Source organism: Alosa alosa, chromosome 16 (assembly GCF_017589495.1).
Source record: "Alosa alosa isolate M-15738 ecotype Scorff River chromosome 16, AALO_Geno_1.1, whole genome shotgun sequence".
Lineage (NCBI taxonomy): Eukaryota > Metazoa > Chordata > Actinopteri > Clupeiformes > Clupeidae > Alosa > Alosa alosa.
Window position 1 is genome coordinate 18581479 of NC_063204.1, and position 24670 is coordinate 18606148.

The 24670-nt window shown below is 40.0% G+C and overlaps 1 protein-coding gene across 7 annotated transcripts in view; it reads right to left on the reverse strand.

Annotated features, from left to right (window-relative positions):
* Window positions 1-9: 9 nt before the first annotated feature.
* gorasp1b (golgi reassembly stacking protein 1b) overlaps window positions 10-24670 on the reverse strand; it is a 33076-nt gene continuing 8415 nt past the window's right edge. For 2 of the 7 annotated variants that reach the window (XM_048266062.1, XM_048266061.1), the window contains 11 exons: window positions 7609-7659; window positions 6471-7453; window positions 4994-5074; window positions 4665-4868; window positions 4151-4237; window positions 3895-4025; window positions 3293-3413; window positions 2609-2726; window positions 2405-2521; window positions 2079-2309; window positions 10-318 (listed from right to left, as the gene is read on the reverse strand). In XM_048266062.1, coding sequence (XP_048122019.1) covers window positions 224-318; window positions 2079-2309; window positions 2405-2521; window positions 2609-2726; window positions 3293-3413; window positions 3895-4025; window positions 4151-4237; window positions 4665-4868; window positions 4994-5074; window positions 6471-6530 — 1245 coding nt within the window. In that variant the 5' untranslated portion in view covers window positions 6531-7453; window positions 7609-7659 and the 3' untranslated portion in view covers window positions 10-223. Of the gene's footprint in view, window positions 319-2078; window positions 2310-2404; window positions 2522-2608; window positions 2727-3292; window positions 3414-3894; window positions 4026-4150; window positions 4238-4664; window positions 4869-4993; window positions 5091-6214; window positions 7454-7608; window positions 7660-11638; window positions 11739-24670 lie in introns of those variants that run through there. The other 5 variants (XM_048266063.1, XM_048266066.1, XM_048266060.1 and 2 more) reach the window with 5 other exon arrangements.

The window sequence follows — 24670 nt, forward strand, 5'->3', positions numbered from 1 at the left end:
TGAAAGAAAAAAAAATCCCCTTTTGAAATCATATCAGGAAGTTTCCAGTTGTCACGTCCTCTCAAAACCTCAACGGTATGTTATCTATTTAGCGATCGGTGTGCACTGCATTCTGTAGATGTTCTGTAGACCTTAACAGAAAGGCAACTTGGTGTTCATCCAACCTGCCACTCTTCTTAAGTGTTCCATGTCCTAACCACATTTCTTGTCAAGCGTATTGCCTTTATTCAGCAGGAGGGAGAGAAAGAGATTGGGTGGGACCTGACGTGGTATGGCCGGCCGCTGCAGCTACTTGTGCCACAATGTTTTCAGCAAAACCTGTTTATAAAAAGTATACAGTTTAAGAAAAATACACCAAGATGAATAATTGATTCATTTTCAAGTAAGCAAAGTAACATTTCCACACAACTTGAAAATAGGAGTTGTTTGGGTGATAAAGTATTTTAACCTATTAAGACCATATGCGCCTTACAAGCTGTCTGTTTAAGGCCGGATGCGTTGTCGGAGTGTTTCTGATTCAGGTTTTAGCAGGTGGTTTTCAGAAAATGCTTAGGTTTTAGAGTTTTTTTGATGGGCGCTCTAGGTCTTAAACGGGTTAAACAAGGTAGTGACATCAATGATTATATATATTATGAGGGGACAAAACAATCCTGTATGACTTGAAGAGATTGTTGTGTTTGTATAATATGGTGGATTATAAACGACAGTAGTTCACAGTGTTGTGTGATTCGATAACACTTCAGAATATCTGGGTTCATTTCACAGTAGATGGCACTACTTCAGATCAGGTTAACACCTTAAATTTATGGCAATGACATACATACATACATATTGTGCAAAGAAATACTGCGCAGCATAATGTAATATAACTTACACTGTAAATCTTGGCTCAAACTAGAGCAAAGGCAAAAATATCCCAAGTATTTTAAATATTAAATACAATAGTTAAGCACTTTGTGCCACACTGATATAGATTGCATTATATTCTGTGGAAGCAATATACACTATGGGTATAAACTCTACTGTATGTACCCATAAACCACTTTCAATAACAGTATTAAGCAGGTCAATACATGTAATTGCACATGGGTAATGAAATAGTGGATTTCCATCTCAAACATAACCGAGAGCATGTTTACATTTGTACTATATCTAAATCAGACATAATATAATTTAAACATCTGTGGGACAACAAATAGGATTACATCTTCATTCCAATTTCACATGTGTGAAAGTATTCGATATTCGATAATTAAACTGGAATACTAAGTGGCCTGAACCCTGCATACTGTATCTCTAATATACACTGTACTGTCCCATAACCCCTATTTTGTACTGTACGTGAACATAACCTGTCTTCAACAAGAGCTATCTGGCTTGTAATCAATATCTTTAGAGAACTGACAGTGGTAGAATAACCCCTATTGACTACAAGAGCTGTCTGGCCTGTAATTGATGAGGTTACATGCATGGATGCCCACAAGTTTTATGTATGAAAACTTTTCTTCAGAATTGGTTTCAATGCTGTTTTCTCCTCATTAGCATTATTTTTAAATGAGTCATGGGAGGAATTTAAAGCTCTTTGCTACACTCCTCTTTTGCCTTGAAGCATTTCTAATCAGTGTACGGTGCCAGCCAGAGCGGTGTAGAGAAAACAGAGTGGCGACACTCCCATAAGAGACCGTAGAGAAGGATGGCAGCACATGTCCATTCTAGTTTCCAGGTTATGAGTTATGAGTTTTGGAACTGAAAACAGCCAATCACTTGGTCAGTAGTCAATGAGTTATTGTATTATGCCCTCCAGGATCCAGAAATATTTCCCATCCTCCTGCGATACAGCCGTTCGGCACAGGTTTTTTTGGAACTACTGATCGCTTGGTAGCAACATCAAAGAGTGTCGCTACTCTCTTTCTATGGCTCTGGTGCTAACAAACCTCTTGCAGGAAGCATTTAATAAATTATTTGTCAGGGGCCATGCACAGTTCAAGCCATGTACCAGAGTTAGCTATACAGCTCATTTATATCTGTGAGCACTCTTCACCCTGTTCTCGAAATTCTTTCAAGCCTCCTCACTTAACTGTCATGCTCAACTGCAGGTACCTCATACACCTCAAAACATGGACTGATTGGGAGAGGTCCATTTGTAATTGATAACCGCTCTGATGGTGGAGCTTCAGACAGATTCTCTGGCATAGCATTTTTCGTCTGGTCATCACTAGGGGGCGCCAAACCTGAGCCCCCCGGAGCATCTTTCAAAGGTTCATTCATAGTTTGTGCCTTCACAATGGAGTCAGCCTCGCATCCTTCACCTATGGCAAAGCAATAGGTTGAAATGAGGTTGAGCATTTTAAGACCTTAGTTAAAACACAGAGTCTTTATCACTCATACCTAACCTTGCTCTTACCACAAGCGCTCTCGTGTCCTATCCCCTGATATGGGCTTTGGTTGTCAGCAGGTGATGAGGACATGTTCCTGTTCTCAGACCATTCTATGGCCACAATCCCTGAGAGATCAGAGGTGCCTGTAGGTTAAGAGGAATTTCAATTTCTTTCTCCATTGTTACATTATTAAAAAAATGTTGATGATTGGAATGCATGCAAGAGGACACCTTGATCTGTGTCAGCCAGAGTAAATGGAGAGCGTGAGGGATCCTGGATTGAGATTTCCACAGTCTCTGAAGTTCCTTTGATGTGATCAATCTGGTCTAAAGCATCCAGTGATGCAGGCTACAAAGTGTTTATGATCAGATCTCAGATCTATTCACAAGAACAGTGGTTCTTAACTGGTCTGGCTTTGGGACCCACAATTTCCCATGTTCATGAAGTCACGACCCATATATATTTTATAGCGTTCAAGACAACAGATTTGGTGAGCTACATGCTTAAAAAGGCAAAGTGCCTGTAGGCCTATTTGTTTGGAACATGCTGTTTGGCATTACATTTGTGAAGTCTCCAACTCCTGATGTCACCTTAAAGTACTTGACAGGTCTGTCTTTAACAGGTGTACTTTATTATGAGGCATTTTCACTCATGTTCCAGCAATTGTGAACCAATTGTGAACTGCACCATTTCGTCTCAATTTAAGTCTATTTGAAATGGGCGATTTCTTCTCTTTTTTTAACCACAAGCTCCGCGACCCACCCAGAATGGTTCCGCGACCCACCAGTTAAGAACCACTGCACTAGAATGTGATACAACATGTACTTATCCCACTGCTTGGTTGAATTCCCCCTTGTCTTACGTAATTGATATGTTGTACATAAACATTCTAAAACTTGAAAGCTAACATTTACCTCACTGTCTTTGTCAGAAAGATCTCCCTCATTTGTGTCTTTGAAAACTGGCTGCGGCACTGACACAGGCCATTGTGATGGTATGCGATGCAGGTAGCCATATCCAATTCCACAACCTAGGCTGAACAGCAATCAGAAAGCCCTGTTTAATGCAATGTTAAGAGATTACAGTGATTCTGTGGAGAGAATTCAATGGAAAATATTATTGTAATAGGAATGTCAATGCCAAATTTGACCACTTTATTTTGTCGCTCTGACTAGGAAGTAAATGAATACTCTTAGCCCTGTTAGCACTGATAAGAATGTGGTGTTTTGGCTTCAACATCAAAGCTTCCTTATAATTTTACCAAAGGCATAACCAGAGAAAGTAGAAGAACAATCAAGGACTTTTAGCATAACTGTTGCTCTGAGGCCCAAGGCTTATGCCACTGAATTGTTCTTTAGTTGGTCTGAAACAAGGCAGTTGTGGTCCTTCAAATAGGGCTCTGGGGTGACCAAGATTGTCTTCTTATGTAGCACAATGTCAAAAGATGATTAAAGCACATGAACCCTCTCATTAATTCTGATACGTCAGGTTGGTTTGTTCCTGTTTATAGACTTACCTGCCTTCTCCACCCCAGGCACCATTGGGGGTAACCACAACCTCCCTGCACTGGTCCATCTTAGTGTTGTACACAAGAAGCTTCAGGGGCTTCCCCTCACAGGATTCAATCATGGAAAAGAAGTCCTCAGACTGTGGCAGTCAAAAGTCACAGATAAACGCAGATTGTTGTTGCACTGCACTCTGATGCTGCTCTATTATTATAGGGTCTAATATGGTCTGAATATGGAAGGGCACAACATGCAGACATCACTTACGTCTTGCAGCACCTGGTCTGCTCCCACAATGTAGTCGAGATATGCTTGTAACCCAGCAAGAGCTGCTGGAGAATTTGGTTCCACATCCTAAAAGGGTGCATCAGATTTTCAATCAGTGCATCTTAATGTATATTCCAATGCATTTTGAACATTTTAGTTAGTAACACTTTATACTACACTCATACTGTACATTTCATTTCATACATAGTAGACCTATAGCACTGTAATAGCCCACCCATATAACACCCATAGTGTTCTATTTATTGCAAATGTACATACTGTCATTCTACTTATAGCCACATTCTACTGCTCTTCATTCCATTCTTAATGTTCTGCTTTGTATTCTTTTGTTTTTTATTCTTATATGTTAAGTGAGTGTTAAATGAGTGTTGTACTTTGAGAGCAAAAATTAACCGGAGTCAAATTCCTTGTTTGTTCGCGCAAACCTGGCCAATAAAGCTGATTCTAATTCTGACTCTGGTAGCATTTCCTGATGAAATTTGAAGAGCCTCACCAAGACATGCCAGACATTCTCATTGGCACCTTGATAACTGCAAAATCTGACACTGGCACCCAAAAGGCCTTGGCCTCCCCACATATTGCTAGGAACAACTTCCAGCTCTCGAATCCTTAGTGCCTTTGAATTATAGACTTCCAGTTTGACTGGTTTCTCCACATTGGCTCTGAGCAGATCTTTGAGTGTGTCATTCTCCTTGTCCTTTGAGAAAAAAGACTACATTGAGGAATGTTCTGCACAAACCTTAATCATCTACTTACATAAAATAATGTTTTTGAGTCATTCATGTGAAACTGTGAACTTCCACATGTTTTTAGGAAACTTACCAGTCGGGTGTTCCCAATTGATAAAATAAAATCAAAAACGGGTTCTAATCCCGCTATTTGTGCTGGTGAATTCTCTTGAATCTGTGAATACACAAAACTTGAATTTCAATTTCAACAACTGATGAGATCTTCTCAAAGTTCATGCTGATCCCCAAAAACAGTTCCCTCTTTTCTTTAGTTTAGTTTCTTTAGTTTTCTTCTTTTCTTTAGTTTAATATAAAGAGAACTGTCTTTATGCCTCACTGTTTGCGTGCTATATTAGCACATCAGCACATATGGCCACTGGCCATGGCCACTATCACCATTGCACTACCACCATGACACTCATTCACACAGAGCACCTTACCATACCTTACTATGCACAGAGAATCACAGGCTCAGTCCCTGCCTCAGTCATTGCAAGCGCCTCTGATTTATTAATCACCACTATGTGGATACTGTTTTTAGAATTGATTTAGATTAAGTGTTAGATTAAGTATAATTTGTATTTTTGTAATTTGTATTTTAGTATATTTTTATATATTGTATTAAGTGTTAGTATAATTTGTATTTTAGTATTTTTAGCATATTCTTTATCTTCTACTGTCCTTACTGCTTAGTTGTGTTTTTATATTATATACTTTAATTACTCTTTCTGCTGTTAAAGAATGTGTTTGTGTTGTATGTATGCTGCTGCTGAGACCTTGAATTTCCCCTGGGGATCAATAAAGTATCTATCTATCTATCTATCTATCTATAGACGCCCTCCACACATGCTACTGTTGACTGATTTGCTCATAGCCCATGGGCAAGGCAGAGATGAGATGGTTCCTGGAAATTAGCCCTGCCGATTTTATTTGCCATCTTAACTCTGCTTCCTGGAATATTGCCACCATTATAATTAATTATTAGGCTAGGGCCTACTATAAAACAAAATTTTGGTGAAATGAGTTGTGGGGCAAGTAGCCTAAGTTGTGTGACAAACAGCTGGTTAGTCTAAACTCAATGCATTGGAGAGTGGACAGTGGACTAAATTCGTAGAACAAGGTCTGATCAAAATTTAGAAGATTTCATACTAAGATGGAAACTGTAATTTCTTCTGACTTGCATAATGCCAACAGACATTAGCTTAGCTACAGCCACAAGCTAGTGAAAACAGAGACACGTCATGCTGAATATTATATTACCATATTAAGACTTGATATTACCTGAAGGATAAAGTTGTCCGCATGCTTCACTTACTCGCATTGGCGTAAAGGGAGCCATGGAATGTATCAATGTGGATTTTTTTTAACAGCGGTTGGTGTAGCCTCTTAACACACATCATTTAGGGATACTTGCACTACCTGCTAGTCTACGGATGTAGCCTTGTGCAAACACAACATATCCTGATGGGAGAATACTATCTCTAATAATATATTTTTTTAAATAATTCTTAAGAGATTTTGTCAGCTCGTAGGCTAGCCTAATGCTCATTCAACAATACCTCACATCTTACCCCATGAACATGATAGCCGCCGGTACCCCCTTCCGTCTTGAAACTTTGTGTCAAACCCATCTCTGGATCTGCCAACCATAAGCGCAACTTATGCCAGGTGTAACTATAGCTTTCCAGAGCGATACTGACGCAAAGTGGGCTGAGGGGGGCATACGAGGAATTTGCACAAATTACCGTGTCATCTCACGTACAGGACAGCAGAGTTATCAGCAGGGGATGCAATGGGCAGGGCTATCCCCAAACCTATGCGGTATAGGCTTCAGTATTTTTAGCTGTGCTGGAAGCTTCGCGGACGACTTGGGCTCGGGCTAGCCTACTACCTTTCGATGTGATGCAGATGATATGTGGTTGTGTTGACGCCTTTGTGGTGAGACATTTTAATGTGGATTATAGTTTCATGTCACAGTTTATGAAATTAGCTATGACATCCTTTTGTAAAACCCCGTTCAGCCCTATACAGACACACAAATTCAGATGTCAGATGAAGATGATTGTGATTACAGCCATTCCATACAGAGACTTAACATATCCACAAGCTTGAACATATTCCAGTAAGCACATCTGTGTTAAATAAATATATTTCCATCTATGTTAAATAAATATATGTCCATGTAATCATCAATATATTTTAAAATCTAGGTAAATATTCAATATTGGCCACTCTTATTTTCTGCATATTATTATTTAAATATTTTACACTAAGAAGCATGATCACATGACTCTTCGTGGAAATTCTGACCACATGATCTATATATTTCAGACATCTCTGTAATATAGTCATATTCTATGGTTTGATATTTTCAGCATTGATCAGTACATATTTCACTATTGCATTTACTTAACATAAACCAGTATCAGTATAAAGAGGAAGAAAGACTTCTCATCTTTTATTCAATTTTTGTTTTTGCTATGGAACCTCAGTTCTGTCACTTTGGCATTTATTGCCTGGCCCAGCAATCCTGGGAGCTGCTTCAGGGTGGCCTCTGAATAAGACAGAATATATACAAATAGAACATGCAAAATATTAGTGACACAAATTACAGATGCTAAAGTGCAGAAACACTGTTGTGTATCATGATAATTGGACAGAAATACAAAGGGAGTTGGAGAGAAAGACATACAAATAAAATAAACTCACCAATTATGGCCTTAGTCCTCTCAGGGTCCAGGCATTCCCTCTACTTGCCTCCTAAAAAATAGCACAATCAATTAGGTCCTCAGTTACCTTTCTGTAAACCCCAAAAACCCCACCCATCACTGTCTGTGAATATATTTTTTTTCCCTTGATTTTTCTGGGATCAACAACAAGGGAACACACAATGCCCACAGAAATTCAGTTGTGGGTCATTCCGTGTCAAATCAGATAAGGTTGTTGCTGCACCGTCTCAGATTTTGTTCAAACCTTGACAATATCATCAATGGGTCCTAAAACCAAGGCCTGTGAAATATTTCTGTGCAAATCGCATGTCTTCATATCTTTTTCAGACCTTGAAATTCTTTAATTTTTACAGCTTGAAAACCATGTGCCATGTTTGGGCATTAATATCTTGACAAATATTTTCCCTTAAATGTCTCCTGACATTCGAAAGGGCCGTATATTTCGGAAAAATATGCATAAAAAATCTTTTTTTCATTTGGTATCAGTCACTATTTCCAGTTTATTAATGTTTTACCACAATTTGAAGTCTCCTTTTCAAATGACCATGACAATAATAAGGATACAACAAGGACAACATTAACAAAGGATTATATTTCTAGAGAAAATGCTGATTTTTGGCAGGTGTCTCACAATAAAGGAGTTTCTAGACCATCAATATCACTTCTTTTCTTTCACTGCATGTTTTTTTCTGAAACTAGGGATTTCTATAAAACCAATGTAGTGGGGGGCCTTAAGCACATTTTCGCGCAAATTCTTCTAAAAGTGCCTAATTTGGCACAAATGTAGCTTAGGTCATACTGAAATGATTTAGCTAGGGCGCCGGAGTCAACGACCCTTGGGGCCAAGATGGCGGCCAAATCCAATATGGCCGCTGCCCGAAAAGGGTTCCGGCTATAACTTAACATGAGTTACAAATGCAAACTTGATATCTTTTTCAGCTTAATTGATCATGGAAAACACATAGGAATGTTAATATGTATGATCCAGTACATCTGGACCCCTTATTCCTTTAATACCAATATGGCCGCTGTCCAAAAAAGCAGTTTTGGCTGTAGTTTGGGGCCTTACACCCCATTGTTCGTGCAAATTCATCTACAAACACGAAATTGACACAGATGTAGCTGAGGGCATACTGAAATGATTTAGCCAGGGCATCCAAGCGACCTAGATGGCGGCCAAATCTAATATGGCCGCCGCCTGAAAGGGATTCAGCTATAGCTTTTGAGCCAGATGAGATACAAATAAAAACTTGATGTCTATTTTACCTTTTTTGACCATGGGAAACCCATAGGAATACTTACATTTATGATTGAGTATATCAGGACCCCCCAAATTCCCTAAATTCAATATGGCCTCTGTCCAAAAAAGTGTTTTGGCTACAAATGTTGAACCAAATACGCTACAAATGAGTATGTGGTGTCTATTTTATGTTTATTGACCACAAGAAGTCTATTGGAATATTTATATTTATGCTTGTCATATTTATATTTGCTTAAGTCTGGAATCTGTATTCTTTTCAAGACTGTGGTTGAAAATATTTTTTTTACCACAACTTTGAAGGTTTTCTTCAATGTTGATTAATTTCCTTATAAAAGTGAAATGCTTTCAGTGCACCACAGATGAATACATTTCAAAGTGTAATCATAAGAAAGAATAAGACACAATTATTATTGCAAGGCAATATTTATATTATGGCAAATTGTTAAAAGAACAATATAGTCGATTTGTCCAAAACTCTGCTTCACAACTGCATAACAAAAAAAAAAAAAAAATAATAACATAAAAAACAACAGTGAATTCTCATTATCACTCACGATCACCAGATCACTCATCGTCTCCACGATCATTGTTTGTACAAGCACCCTCACATGCATATAGAAAAGTGCAACGAACTCCGGCTTTACAGCACTGCAGTGCTCTCTATTTTCAATTTCAATTTAATTGTGCTTATAGAGCGCCAAAACATTACACATGTATCATGGCGCTTTACAGAGTGTAGACAATCAGAGAAAAGAAAAGAAAAGAAGGCCCATGGGTAACAGGGTAACAGGGGGGAGGAAAAACTCCCTAGAATTGGAGATACATACAGGAAGAAACCTTGAGCAGATCCACGACTCAAGGGCCTGACCCATCTGCCTAGGGTCAAATACAGGACAGTAAGGTCTATGACAAATGCATATGATAGTCAGGTGTAGAGAATAGGACATGGTGTTTAAAGCCACCTGAGGTGAAAGTTACAAGAGGTGGGATGACTACATATCTGGTATGATAATGCATTAATCCTAATTTAGTGTCAGAAAGTTCAAAAAGTCCAGCGTTGGATGGTCCAGAGGGAAGGCGGGTGATGGATCGCTAGGCTGTATGGGCCAGGACAGGGCTGTACAGGGCCTCTCTACATGCTATCTTGCAACCACAGTGGAGGAGAATGGTGCAGGCTTTACTGGCATCTCCGAGATTAGTCCAGTAAGGTCCCCAAGTCTTGCTCGTAGAGTCCCGATACCATCCCCATGCATTGAACTCTGGGATATCTTGCTGGACAGTGGTTGCCTGATTCCAGTAAAAGCTCGCCTGCAGCAGTGCTCTTTTGATGTGCTGAATCAGTGCAGCTTGGGTGGGAGGCAGGTTCTCGGGAGACTTGGTACCATTCGAGAAAAGGTGATGTCTAGCTTCATCTAAGCCACTGGAACCACAGCTCTTTTTGGACATGGACGTCATTGTTGATCTGTTCAGGGTCCCAGGTAAGGGTAAGCAGAGATTCTGTGAGATGGTGTTGCCTCCCAAGCTGCCCAGGCACTCTTTTTCCCATGGCCCAGGAAGGCTGAGGTTTTGCGTGGACGAGTGGTAAGGCCAGTGACTTCTAGGGACCACGATCCTTGCTGATTTCGTGAGCAGGAATGTCCTTGGAGTTCTCCCATCTACTTTAGTTCTTGATCCGGTTCCTCTGCGTTGGTGAGTTTGTGCTTTGAGGTTCTCCTCTGGATATGTATCAAACACAATATCCAGTCGCGTGACAGATTCATAGCTCATGTGTGACCTCACAAACCCAGCATACTAAACCTGAAGAATTCTGCCATGTCTGCATCAGGCCTGGACTAAAGGAAAAGGAACAGTTGTATGATGAGCGTCATGTTTTGCTTCTGAATACCATTCTTTGTTTTGTGCTTGGCTTTTGTGCCAGGTCAATTGGCAAATGTCAGTATGTTTGCCCAAGGAATTATATCTGATACAGGCTTAGTGACCTTGTCAAGTCGCTGCTCTACATAGGCAGCATGTAGGGCTACACCAACTTTGTGAGCAGTAGTGAGCGAATCAGCCACTTCTCTTTCCATAATATCTTGGGTGTCAAGTGCTATGAGGTTAATGATTTGTTGATAAGAAGGGATTTCCATGGGTTTCCATAACCGGTAAAATTTAACATCCTTCCTGAACATGACTTGTAAGCTGTATGCCTCTTCTTTATGATGATGATGATGATGATGAGCTGCTATCATACACAGCTTGAAACTCTTGTACTAATTCTGGCACAGTCAGGCCCTGCCAGCATGAGGGCTTCAGGGTTTTCATAAAGTCCAGCTGCTCCACCACAGTCCATACAGTCAACTAGCATTCTCTATAAGTTGCCCAAATCTACTGTATGCTGGATGTTCTGCTCTCACTATGTGTTGTACTTCCTCAGTGTTAACATAGATTAAACAGGCAGCCAAACTCCTTTTCAAGAGCCAGGAAACTGAGCGTGCTTGCTCCTTTTATTGACTTCGTTTGCAGCATAAAGTCAATTTGACAACATTGAATTGGAGTGAAACTACAAAAAAGAAGAGAAAAACGGAAAATACACTTAGTATGCTATATATAGCAACAGTAGCATAGTATGACGTTATTGACGCTTAGCCTACAAGTTAACATGCTAACGCGATCATAATCACACACACGCAGGTAATCTAATAATCAAAATTCCTCGAAGCATTCATACAAAAAAACTCTAAACATGTACAAAACTCATAGCACTTACAGTCATTGCTTTCTGAAGGCTCAATCCAACGGATTAAAAGAGATTTTACACACGAGGTAAAATAGTAGCAACCATGCATTTGTTTACGTTCTTATTCTTCCTGCTTTCTTACCACTTCCTTCTAACATTCTGATCTACCCAATAGCAATCAGTGTCAGAACAAAAGCCCCACAATAGCAACAATACAACTACGTAAATGACCTTAACATAGAAAAATACAACTTAGTCATTTTTTAGCACACACAACTTATTTGGGCAGAACACTGGAATACTGACTCTTCCTATGCCTTCCCTACATTCTCAATTTTAAAATTGGTGAGAATATTTGGAAAGTAGAAATGATCAGGTAGTTGCTTTTTTGTAAATGCAAATGTAGGATCTAAACATAGGCAAACGTAAGCATTCCTGTGTGTTTGTCATGGTAAAAAAAAAAATAGAAATTACGTTTTCATCTTTAGCGCATTTGGTTCAAAGGTTGTAGTCAAAACCCTTTTTTGGACAGTAGCCATATTGGATTTGGGGACTTTGATGATCCACATATACACAATCATAAATATAAGTATTTAGAGATTGGCATGGTGTGTTTTTTTGTTAGCCTATTAGCTGGTTTGATTTGCATTGAACTCAATGAGCATCAAACCAGCTAATAGGCTAACTGAAAAACACACCATGCCAATCTCTAGGTATGGTGAAGGGTATGTGATGATGTGGGGCTATTTTAATTCTAAATGCCAAGGGAACTTTATCAAGATGCACAGTATCCTGGATCCATGAAATAAGTGGCCTTTAAAAATAAAAAATCTGCCTGCCTCTATGGGAATTTAACAGGGGTCAAATACTTATTGCCCCTGTAATTTAAGGAAGAACATTTATTTATTTATTTATTTATTTACGATACATTTTTCACTAAGAACATTGGTGTCCTTAAGGCCCCCCACTAATTGGTTTTGCCATCAGATATCATAGGAATTGCAAAAAATAAGCCATTAATATACTCTTTATGTATCAGATATGTTGTGGGACAGGACAGTCAGGAATTACCCCATGACCCTCAAGTAGCAAATGAAAATAAGCTAAAATTAAAATATAAATTGAAATAATAGCTAAAATTCAGTATATGACGTTTAGAAGCAAAATAGATTCCTTGATAATAAATTGATAGAATAGTAGGTGACTGCTCATTTTTCTGTAGAAAGTACTTTGTCACTAACTATTATGAACAGTTGTCAGTCTTTACACTGTATTTTTTTTTACTGTAAAGGCGACTGTGCTTGCCTAGTTAAAACATCTCACTGGTGCTCTTTCCTATCATTCAAATCCCAGCCATGCAAAAAATAGAAGTGTGTGCATGTTTGAGGGTTGCTGAAGAGTTCTATGGAGATTGCATTATTTGCAAAAAAATTAGACAAGATATCCTTTATAGTGCAACAAAAAGAAACATTCTCCAGTGCATCATTACTGCATATAATGCTGAAAGGGAAGTGGACCTAGGACAAATCCTCAGCTATGAACTGATTAATGTTCCTGTACTGTAGCTATTGCAGATAGCGATAGTTATTTGTAAAGTGGAAATAAGTCATCCTCACTCAAGTACGGTCTAGCAATGTGGAATGTCCAGTAGTGATCACTGCAAAAACTGCTCATTCAACACTGGTAATAGATGCTCAAGATCTAGTTATGTCTTTAGGGCACCCATCTGACTGCAGCACATTTAAGAACTATGCAGGAAAGTTTGGAAGAAACTTTTGTATTGTTATTTGGTATTTGTTATGTGGTAGCAAATGATGTTGACTATCAAAGAAATAGACCTAATGTAGGAATACACACAGATATTGCAACAGATACGCTCAGGCCAATCCAAACTTTTCTTATCTGTTGTTCCTCCTCGTTGGTGGAACACACTGCCAGTTCCTACAAGGGCAGGGTCATCCCTCTCCATTTTCAAAAAAACTCCTGAAGACCCAGCTCTTTAGAGAACATATCCTCTCATAGCACCACTTACAACAAGTCTTGCTGATCCTAGCACTTACCATCCGTCTTGAACTGACACTCAACTGTCAGAACAGCCCTCACTGATGCACTTATTCTTACTGTACTCTACCGTTTTTAAATTGTCCTAAAATTGTTGAGAGAATTGCTTTAAAACTTAACTGTTACCATGTTGTTAGTCGCTTTGGTTAAAAAGGTGTCAGCCAAATATAATGTAATGTAATGTAATGTAATGTAATAATGGTGTAGACCTATCTGATTAAGACCCAAAGAGTAGTTGAAACGTACTTATTAAATTACACTGGAGCAAATAAGACTATCTTCACTTTTTTCCCTTTGCAACTGTCAAAGAAATCCCATAAACACAGGAAGGCCTGGGGTAGCCTATATCAGATGGCCTAAAGATTAGGCTCTTCTGCATAGCATTAAGTGATTTGCATGCAGTAATTTGAACACTGACCTTGATCTAGCCTACATTGGCTATTTAAAGGTAATTTATTGCCAAAACATCACAAATTAGCTATAACAAACAATAAAGGACTAAATCACACACAAACTACTATTTTACTGACTACAAAAATAATAATTATGTAGAACGTTTAGAAGTTTGAAACCCAGAATTGACCAAAAGTGCACCAAATTCAACACAAATGACTCAATACACTTGGAGGAGGCCTGCGTCCTTTCTTTTCCAGATATTTTAGGATTTGGATATCGCTTCAGTATCGAGTATCAAGATATTTATGGAAGGTATTGTATCAAAGTCATAATTTTAGTATTGTGACAACACTATGACAGAGCCACTCTGTTTTCTAGATGTCGGATCGGACCACCAACAAGTGATGCTGCTCAATGGCATATTAGAATAGCACACACATACCAAATCCAGTGTTACTAGAAGTAAAATGTTTTTTATTTGTCGGTTGTTGCTGACGGTAGATGCAGTTCTGCATTAGGCTTATTCCCACTATCTAAGTTCACATGTACTGTAGGATAGTTGAAAGTTATCTGTCCAATTTGTTATTGTGATGAAATGCATTAAACACCACGAGTGACTCACTATGTTAGCAATAAAAATATGGTTGTGTTTTGATTAGAATTTCCGAGTTTACATGTTAATTGTATTCATGTTCTGATTAAATACGTTAATAAACTATAGTATGGCTTCTATAATGCTTAAACATGTATTTAGAGAACACTTTTATTTGGTTTTAGTGATTACTTTTGAAATCAACCCAATTTAGGGAAAAATAAGCAAAAATAATCGCTATTTTATGTTATTATGATTATACTGCTTAGAACTCAGAATTGAGCTTGGTAAACAAAATATTCAAAATCAGCACCCTCAAATTAGGTAAGAAGGGTGGTTTACCAACTTTTCCTCAAATTTGCCGCCAGAAGTTCTATTTGTGAAGCTGCTCTCCCTCTAATTAGAAAACTTGGTGTGCAACATTTGCATGTTTACTCTACTTTCTTATAATTTCAACCTTCAACCTTTTTGTGGCCTTTGAGTCCCATAATGCCCAACTGAAGACCAAGTGGCCTTGCCCCTAAAATTATGAAATTCCAAGCCTGCTGCCAAGTCTACTGATTATACTGGAGCATTGATATGCTTGAGACCGTTATCAGACAAAACACTTGGTCACTTTCAGAATATATCCATGATCAAATAAAAATAATCTGAATCATGGAGAATTTGTGATTTATCTTAATATATATTAAGAATTAAGAAAAGGATTAAGAAAAGACAAGGCTAAAGAGATATGTCTTAAGATGTTTCTTAAACAGGTCAGTTGACTGGTCCATTCTCAGCTCAAGTGGCAAGCTAATCCAAAGGCAAGAACCATAGTGACTGAAAGCTGCCTCCCTGTGTGTCTTGGTCCTCCTCACGCTAGGAATAACTAGGAGGCCAGAGTCTGAGGAACTGAGTGGTTGTGATGGTAGGTACGGTGAGAGCATGTCTGATAAATAAACAGACGCAAGTTGAGTGATTTAAAAACCAAAAGTAAAATCTTGACATCAATTTTAAATCTAACAGGCAGCCAGTGAAGAGATTTTAAAATTGGGGTAATGTGTACTCTCCTTATGGTCTTTTTCAGAACATGTGCTGCTGCATTCTGAATGATCTGCTACTTTAGGTTTTTTTGACAGGCCAATAAAAAAAGAGCATTAGCCTACAATAATCAAGCCTGCTAAAACATGTACCAACTTCTGTGTGTCTGCCTGGGTGAGCAGGATCACACTTTGGAGATGATAAAACTTTCGTTAACGTTCGAAGCGGGTGGTCTGATTACATGGTTAATATGTAACTCAAAGTTCTGGTCTGGGTCAAGGAGCACTCACTGAGATTTTTGGCAAGGAGTTTGGTGTGCCAGAGGGCCAAAGCTTCTAAACTTTAAATAAATGTTTTGAAATACTGTATGATTTGAAATCTGAATCTAAAGCCAGGAAGCTTATTTATTGAGTCTTGTGTATCTGACTAGCCTACCTAATAACATCTACTGCCTATTTTAGCATACTAACTATTTTGAATGCATCCCAACAGTGTAACAATAAGATCAGTGTCTCATCTTGGTGATCTAAAACATCTGGTCAGAGGAGCAAAATTAAAAGACATTCAAGGCATGTCCAGTCCACCTTCGCTAATTTAATGGCATGCTTTTGTGATCAAACACTGGGGGTTGTTCATATGGTCAGTTCATGCCACCTGGGAATATCAGGCAACAAAGGTTAAAGCATACGTTCACTAATCTTAAATAAACAACTGTATTTGCTTAAAGATAGTGTAAGACGCTTGTAAAAGAATGATATGCAGCTTTCAAGTCACAAAAACGGCAAATTCTAAAGTTCTCATTACAATGGTTGGGCATGAAAGTTCACAAGGATTACAAATGAACTACAACAACGTGACGACAAAAGTGACAACGAGCCCCCAACTGGGCAACTCGGTTAGAAAAATCTCCCCCCAATTTACCACCTCTTATTCCCACATGAAGTGACATGAACGATGACGTTTTTCAATGGGTGTGTTTTGGGCTAACATCCTTTAAACCAATGAGTCCTCCTCCCTCCCGTGCAATTGAAACTCTCCTGAACGCACATCTCGTCGGTTTATTGGTTGGAACACTTTATTTTGCCTTTGAGTGGTTGGCAACACTTGTTGGTAGCAATAGACCTCTGAAGTTCGCCTACAAAAAAGAACCAAAATGGCCATCTTTGCCCATATAAGGAGATCCGGTTGTTTATTGAAGCTATGGCAACTAGGGTAGCAAAAATCTAAGTGTGCCGCCTTCACTTACCGGAGATCACAGTATCCACTCGAAGGCAGAGGACAAAAGTGTGTTCAGGAAAACGTCTGCATTTCAGACTTTTTCATCCCCACAAGAGTTTAACAGGTGTGATAATTCAAAATCCCCATGTAATTTTCCCATAGGAAAAATCGGCAGATACCGGGGGCCTGTACTACGAAGCGGGGTTACTGGCTTATCTGGGTAACTTCGAGATTAACTTGATCACGTGTGGCGTAAATTCCCGATTAACCCGTACTACGAAAGGTGGATAGGTTTTAACCGAGGTATGCTGCCATGGCAATTTACGCTGCATCTCAAACCTGCTCCGACCAGGTTATGTTCTTGGTTAACCCGAGGTTTCCGTTAACCACACCCTTTATAAGTAGCCTACCACCCCTCAACAATTCGAGACTATGTCGGCGTACCTGGATGATCCACACGACATCGGAGCGCAAATCGTTACTGGCTTATCTGGGTAACTTCGAGAGTAACATGATCACGTGTGGCGTAACTTCCCGATTAACCCGTAGGCCTACTACGAAAGGTAGATAGGTTTTAACCGAGGTATGCTGCCATGGCAATTTACGCTGCATCTCAAACCTGCTCCGACCAGGTTATGTTCTTGGTTAACCCAAGGTTTCTGTTAACCACACCCTTTATAAGTACCACCCCTCCACTAACAATTTCTCCCGAGACATGTCCGCGTACCTGGATGATCCATACGACATTGGAGCGCAAATCGTGAGGGACTCTCTTTGCAGGGCGAGGGGTTTTAGAGACCGCCAGAAAATATAGCCTACCCGGACGATATTCTCTATGAAGATATAGATTGTCAGCCGAGGGAATTCGTTATCTTTGTCAGATAATCTAGGAAGACGTCTCATAGCAATGCCCGTACGTGGACATTCATGTATTCAATCGGTGATGCAAGAGTATGTCCGAAAATAAATCGGACATAGGCCTACAGTATGCTGAACATCTGAGCAGGAATAGCCTAAAACTAGATGTACCGCAGAGCGGTACAAAATATGACCGCCGCCCAGTCCAGCACATTTTTTCCACAAAAAGAAATCATGCTGAAAGGCCTATATGATTCTAACTGTCTCACTAAATTGCATTATCCACACTCAATTCTCACTGGTATCTGCTAGACAACAAGTACCAAAACATGATTAGTTCATAGATTTCACATGTAAAAAATTCATTTTATACAACCCCACCTCCATCTTGCCGGTTCATAATTCTGAGAAATTCTTGATTGTTTGTGTTATGTTTATGTTTATAAACATGTATGTTTATGTTATGTGTGTGTGTGTGTGTGTGTGTGTGTGTGTGTGTGTGTGTGTGTGTGTGTGTGTGCGTGCTTGTGTGTGTGCCTGCGTATGTGCCTCGCGTGATGTGCCTGTGCATGCAAGCCGCACATATGTCTACTGTGTGAGTATGTGTCATAATGATGATTACTGTGAATGTATGTGTGTGTGTGTGTGTGTGTGTGTGTATCTGTTTGTGCACATGTGTGCACATGAAATGGGTTAACATGACCCCTGGAGGCAAACATAATGAAAAAATGGTCATCCTAGGCCCTACAGTTCTCAAGATATTCACAGAGAACTGTGTCTGCCCTACCCTCCTTTCGGGGGGTCCAGTTCAGCGGGGGGGGCTACAGATCAAAACGAAAAATGACGGTTCCATGCTATCCATGTGGGGGGTACATGCCCACCAAGTTTTGTGTACCCCGGTCTTTCAGTGTCCCGAACTTCCTTGTTGGTGTAATGCGTCACTAAATGTACACATAAATTATTTTATTGTAAGGCCCCCCATGAACGAAAGTACACAAAACTTGGCATGCATTCGGAGGGTGTCATAATGATCCTACACTTTTAATTTTGTGCAGTTTTGACCCTGTCAGCCAGAGATATTGTGATGATGAAAACACCTAATTTTTGCTTTTAATTTTTAACTAGGTGGCTTATACATGAAATAAGTGGTAATGGGATGGGTTGACATGCCCCCTAAGACCAACATACATAAAAGAGGTGGACCTCCTAGGCCCTACGGTTCTCGAGATATTCACAGAAAACTGTCTCCGCCACCTACAGGCCAGTTGGTGTATAGTAACATAAATTAATTTATTGTGTGGCCCCCCATGAACGAATTCCACAAAACTTGGCGTGCATACAGAGGGTGTCATAATGATCCTACACTTCCAATTTCGTGCAGTTTTGACTATGTTAGGTCACAGATACCTTCAATTACAACACCTCATTTGTACTTTTTGTGGCCATACATGAAAATGAGTGGTTATGGAATGGGTTGACATGGCCCCTTGAGATCAACATACAAAAAAAAAATTGGTCCTCCTAAACCCTACGGTTTTCGAGATATTCACAGAAAACTGTGTCTGCCCTACCCTCCTTTGGGGGGTCCAGTCCAGCGGGGGGGGGGCTACAGATCAAAACGAAAAACGATGGTTCCATGCTATCCATGTGGGGTTACATGCCCACCAAATTTCGTGTACCCCGGTCTTTCAGTGTCCCGGGAATCGCTGCGCGGCGGTCATAATAAAACGGACATAGCCTACAGTGCTGTAAACCCGAACGTCCAAAGTAATTAAATATATTAAGTAGTGCATACTCAAAGTTTTAGACAAAGTTCTACTAACTTAATTATGTCAAGTTGGTGTAACTTGTTCTTCCTTTTTGAGTTATTTTAACTAATATGTTTTGATTAAATGCAACTGTTTTGTGTTTTATGTAAGTATAGCTTAAAAACATTACTTAAGTACAACTTAAGAGGAATAAGTAATTACTCATTCTTCCTTTTTGAGTTAACTTAACTGATAATTTTTGATTAAATGAAACTATTTTGAGTTTAAGTAAGTATAACTTAAAAACACTATTTAAGGACAACTTAAGAGAAATAAGTAATTACTTATTATTCCTTTTTGAGTAATTTTAACTGATCATTTTTGATAAACTATTTAAGTAGGCCTACAACTTAATAGAAATAAGTAATTTCATGTTCCACTTTTGTGAGTAGCCTAGTTTCAACTAAACCTTTTTGATTAAATGTAGCCTAACTATGATGTGTAAAAGAAAGAGGAACTTTAAAACATAACTTAAGTAAAACATTTTTTAAAAAGCACATAGATATCAGATATAGATACATGCTCAAATACAGTAAAATCTCGAAGTGCTACGCCAAATAAGTAAAATCGATCACAAAGAAATCGCAATCATATTAAAACCATATAGCCTAGGCCTAACAGTTTGATCTCAAAAGCATTAGACTTTTTGTGGGGAAACTAATCTGGGTACCTAGAAGTTTACATGCACTAAAGGAAGAACATTTTTTTTAAAAAATCTAGTATGTTTATTAAACATGATTTTGGTGGGGTTTTCATTGATTCCACAACTCTGGTGAGAAGTGTTTCCCAGTCGACATACTTACAAGTCCAGCCCCCTCGCTGCAATTGGCTATTGAAAAGAGTAATGTTTAAAATCAGAATCCCCACCCCCCGGAATCCAGCCGTTTTTTTCTAGCTTCCAGACTGCCTAGTCGAGCAAAGCGGGCGGGAAGCAACTTCAAACAAACAAGAGCCAACAGAAAGTCACCGACTTCGTGGAGTAGTCTGCATCATTACACTTGCCACTTACTGTAAGTTTTGAATGTTATTATTAGTTTACTTTTACTTATTGTATTGTTAACGTGTTTGTCACAGAGAGCGTAGACCTTCTCAAAGTTACTTAGCACGACCACTAACGTTAGCGCGAGGCGATGCAACTCTCCTGCCAAACAGATGAGGGGTAGCTAAGTTAGGCCTACTAGCACTAACGGAGTGGTCGACAGTTGACATTTGGCTTTGAGTCTGTATGTGGCTCACTAAAAGTTGGATGGAGATAGATAAATACTTTATTGTAACCCATGGGGAAATTCGACAAATTACACACTTAGCAGCACAACTAGTGGGCTAGCACTAGCTGCTACCAGACTCAAAATAATTTGACGACGGATGAATCTAGCCACGCGCTCACCCCCCGCGCTAATGTGCTGTTAACAAATGTGCAATTAGCAATACAGACACCTCGTATGTAATAGTTTTGTCGATAGAAACGTTCAATAGTGTACCCCTAAGATACAATATTAAAATAGCATCGACGAGCATGCTCGAACTGAGTTCCTACACTGCACGTTCACATTTTTTCGTAGCTTCTATGGATGTTAGTTTTTAAATTCTGAGTGAGCAGGTGCAGTGAACATCTAGATCAGTGACCCTCACCATTTTTTTTTCACAAGAGCCACATTGGCAGTGCAAAATCAAAAGGAGAGCCACTTTTACGACAACATACTAATTCACCTTTGCAAATTTGCATTTCAACATAATTGGACATCCCACAAAAAAAGAAATAACACAGCTATATACAGCCAAGGCTCAACTTCCAGCTAACTTCCTTTCACCTTCATTATTTGGGTGAAGGTATAAGAAGTATAATTCAGATGTTTGCGTTTTTGTAGTGCAGTGTTGTATGTTTATGAAGCACATTTGAAAAACTATATTGGCTGTGTTACCACAGCCTACAGTGGGTCCCTTTTAGAAATGGCCACTTCATTCCAGCTTTCCGTGATTCACGCAGCTGCATGACATGTATACAGTAGAAGTCAAAACTCTTTATGCATCACTATACGCATTTAGCAAAGCAAAGTAGTTATGATGCATCATAAAACTGACAAGTGAGTAGGCAGATCTTGACATATTTATAATGCATTATTCAGATTGAAATGATAATCATTCATAATTAGCTGTCATAATGCATCATGAAGTTGGTTATGACGACTTGTGAATACATATAGATGGTAATAATGAGCATTACAATGCTTTATAGACACCTTATTATGAATGCATTCATAGGGCGTTATAAATACAACCTTCATAGAAAGTGTTACCGCATTTAAAAAAAACTTGTTCTAAACTTGTTCTTTGCCTTTTAGGTTGCTGGTCCAAGAATGATCTGGAACTGTAAGTTGTGCACAGCTTCTTTCACTTCCAGAATAGAGTTATTTAGACACTACAGGCTGCAGCATAGCCACTACTCTACAATCAGCCCTCTTCCATGCCTCTACACAGACTGCATATGTACATTTCAGACACTTAGTGCATCGAGTACTCATTTGTCAAGATATCACACAGCACAACCTATCAGTTCCACAGAGCAGAGTCAGGGGCCTGTGGTATTTAAAGGTGCCATGTGTAAGAATTGAGGTAAAAATATCCAAAAAATGAGCTACACGCATCAAAAGAATGAGAAGAAATAAGGGTGATGATGTCATTAAAAAAATGGCAAGGTATAGTGCTGCAGAGATATCAACCAGAATTAGCATGCTAAATTACTAGCCACAGCCCGACAGGTGTCATAATACCAGCTTCGGCTATGGGAGGCGGTATGCGGGCAACATAACCGCCAGCCAAACTGCAATACACATTTCTCGGTTGTTACTCTAGAGTAGACCAACTCACTTTCTGGAGGTATACTCAGAAAGCTCCATCTTTTATGGAATGTGGAGTATGAATTGATTTTTTATTGGCGGATATTACACATAAATGGTATGTCATCTGTTCTGTTCCATGTGTTAGTTTGTGATAAGTATCTCTCTTTCATTTATTAAGGACGAGTCTGATAAGCCAGTGGGCCTCCCTTGCTGTCATCAGTGACCATGGCCTTGAGTCTAAAGTCAGTTCACTACCAACCTGTGAGAGTCTCTGTCGTCATTGAAAGTGATGCCGGTGTCAGCCTCCCAGACTTGGCGGCCTTCCTGGTAATCTTTTTGACTGATCTATGCACTACACCTCAGCTATCCCAAAGCACTGACCAACCATTTGAATTTATTCAAAGATTTCCTTTTTTTAAAGAAGGCTGGGATTACCAGACTAGTTCAGTTTCCTTTTGTCTGCTTCCTGTAATGCCTACTAAGTTACTGCACTACTTACAGGTGTGCAGCTAATAGGCCCAAAAACACAATATGCATTGGTTCTCATTAAAGTGATGGTTTGGACTAAAATTCACCCTAGGTTAATTGCACCCGTGACAACCAGTCAAAAACATTGGCACTAACATAACATGTATATCTGGTAAATTACACCACTAATAATTCCTGGAATATTTACCCGCACTTCTTCAGTATCGTAACTTGGCTTTATGGAGGGATGGCGGCGCTGCCTTACACGGCGACCTCTCTGGGTCCCAACCGTGCGGTGTTTTGTTAAGTTTAAAAGTGTTTGTCGAAGAAGTTTTACGTGTCCGCCTCGTCTTACTACGATGCATTACTACAAGTACAGCAGGCAGTTTTAATTGACATCTGCAAAAAGCAAGCCTTTTGCAGCGTTCTGACTTTTACAACAGAGGCAGCTAAAGGAACCGGACTACTCCGGCCTGCAACAACGCGGTTCGCCTGCTACTCCTCCCGGAAAGAAAGCGTGGGCGATTGATGCGAGGAAGCAGAAGAGGGCAAAGCGGAGGCGTCGAGGCCAGGCTAGCGGCCAGCCCAACTTCGCCCAACCATACCATCCATTCTCCTGGCAAATGTCGCGATCACTGGACAACAAAATGGATCACATCACGACTGCTGAGATCAGCGAACCCGGACAGTAAGTAACTGCTGTGTGCTTTCGTCTTCACTGAGACTTGGTTAAATGACAACATTCGGACTCTGCTGTACAACTGGAGCAGCTAGCATGCTATCGAGCAGACAGGGCCATTGTAAAGGGTAAATCCGCGAGGAGGAGGAATCTGTGTTTTACATCCGTGACCGAATGGTGCGGAACACTATAGTAGTATGCAAACACTGCTCACCACTGGCAGAGTTTATGATCATAAAGTGCCGTCCTTTTTACCTGCCAAGGGGAAATTACTCGCGATTCTGCTAATCGTAGTATACATCCCGCCATACCAACAACAACAGCGATAAGAGCGGCTCTTAGTGAACTGTACCAGGCTGTCAGTGAACAACAGACCCCGGCGCAGGCGGTTTCACCATCTTCACTGGAGATTTTAACCATGCTGATCTCAAAACTGTACTTCCAAAGCTACACCAGCATGTTGATTTTCCAACAAGGAGGAGATAACATCCTGGACCTGGTCTACACTACAACAAAGGAGCATAAAGCCACCCCCTCCCCACATTGGACTTTCAGACCATATCACTGTTATGCTAATGCCAGCATACAGACAAAGGGTAAGCGAACAAACCCGGTTCGTGAGTAGGTAAAGTGTGGCCTGGGGGAGCCTCCGATGCTCTTCAAGACTGCTTTGACACAACAGACTGGGAAATGTTTAAGCAGGCAGCCACTTACAACAACCCGGACAGACATAGGGAGTATACAGACACTGTAACCTCTTACATCACCAAATGCATCGATGATGTGACCCACACAAAAGACATCATCACTTTCGGGCTAACTGGAAGCCATGGCTGACAGGGGGGATGTCCTCAGGCTGCTGAGGGGCCAGAGACAAAGCCTACAGAGCTGGGGATGAAGCTGGCAGAAAACAGCGAGCCAACCTGTCCCGTGGCATCAAGGAAGCAAAAAAGGAATACGCTCACAAGATAACCACCACTTCAAAGACAGCAGGAGCGCTTCAAAGCCTATGGCAGGGCATTCCAGGCCCTCACGGACTACAAGCCCGCGCCACAGAGCTGTGAGAGCAACATCCCTCTGCTCAACAACCTGAACCGCTTCTTTGCTCGCTTTGAAGCA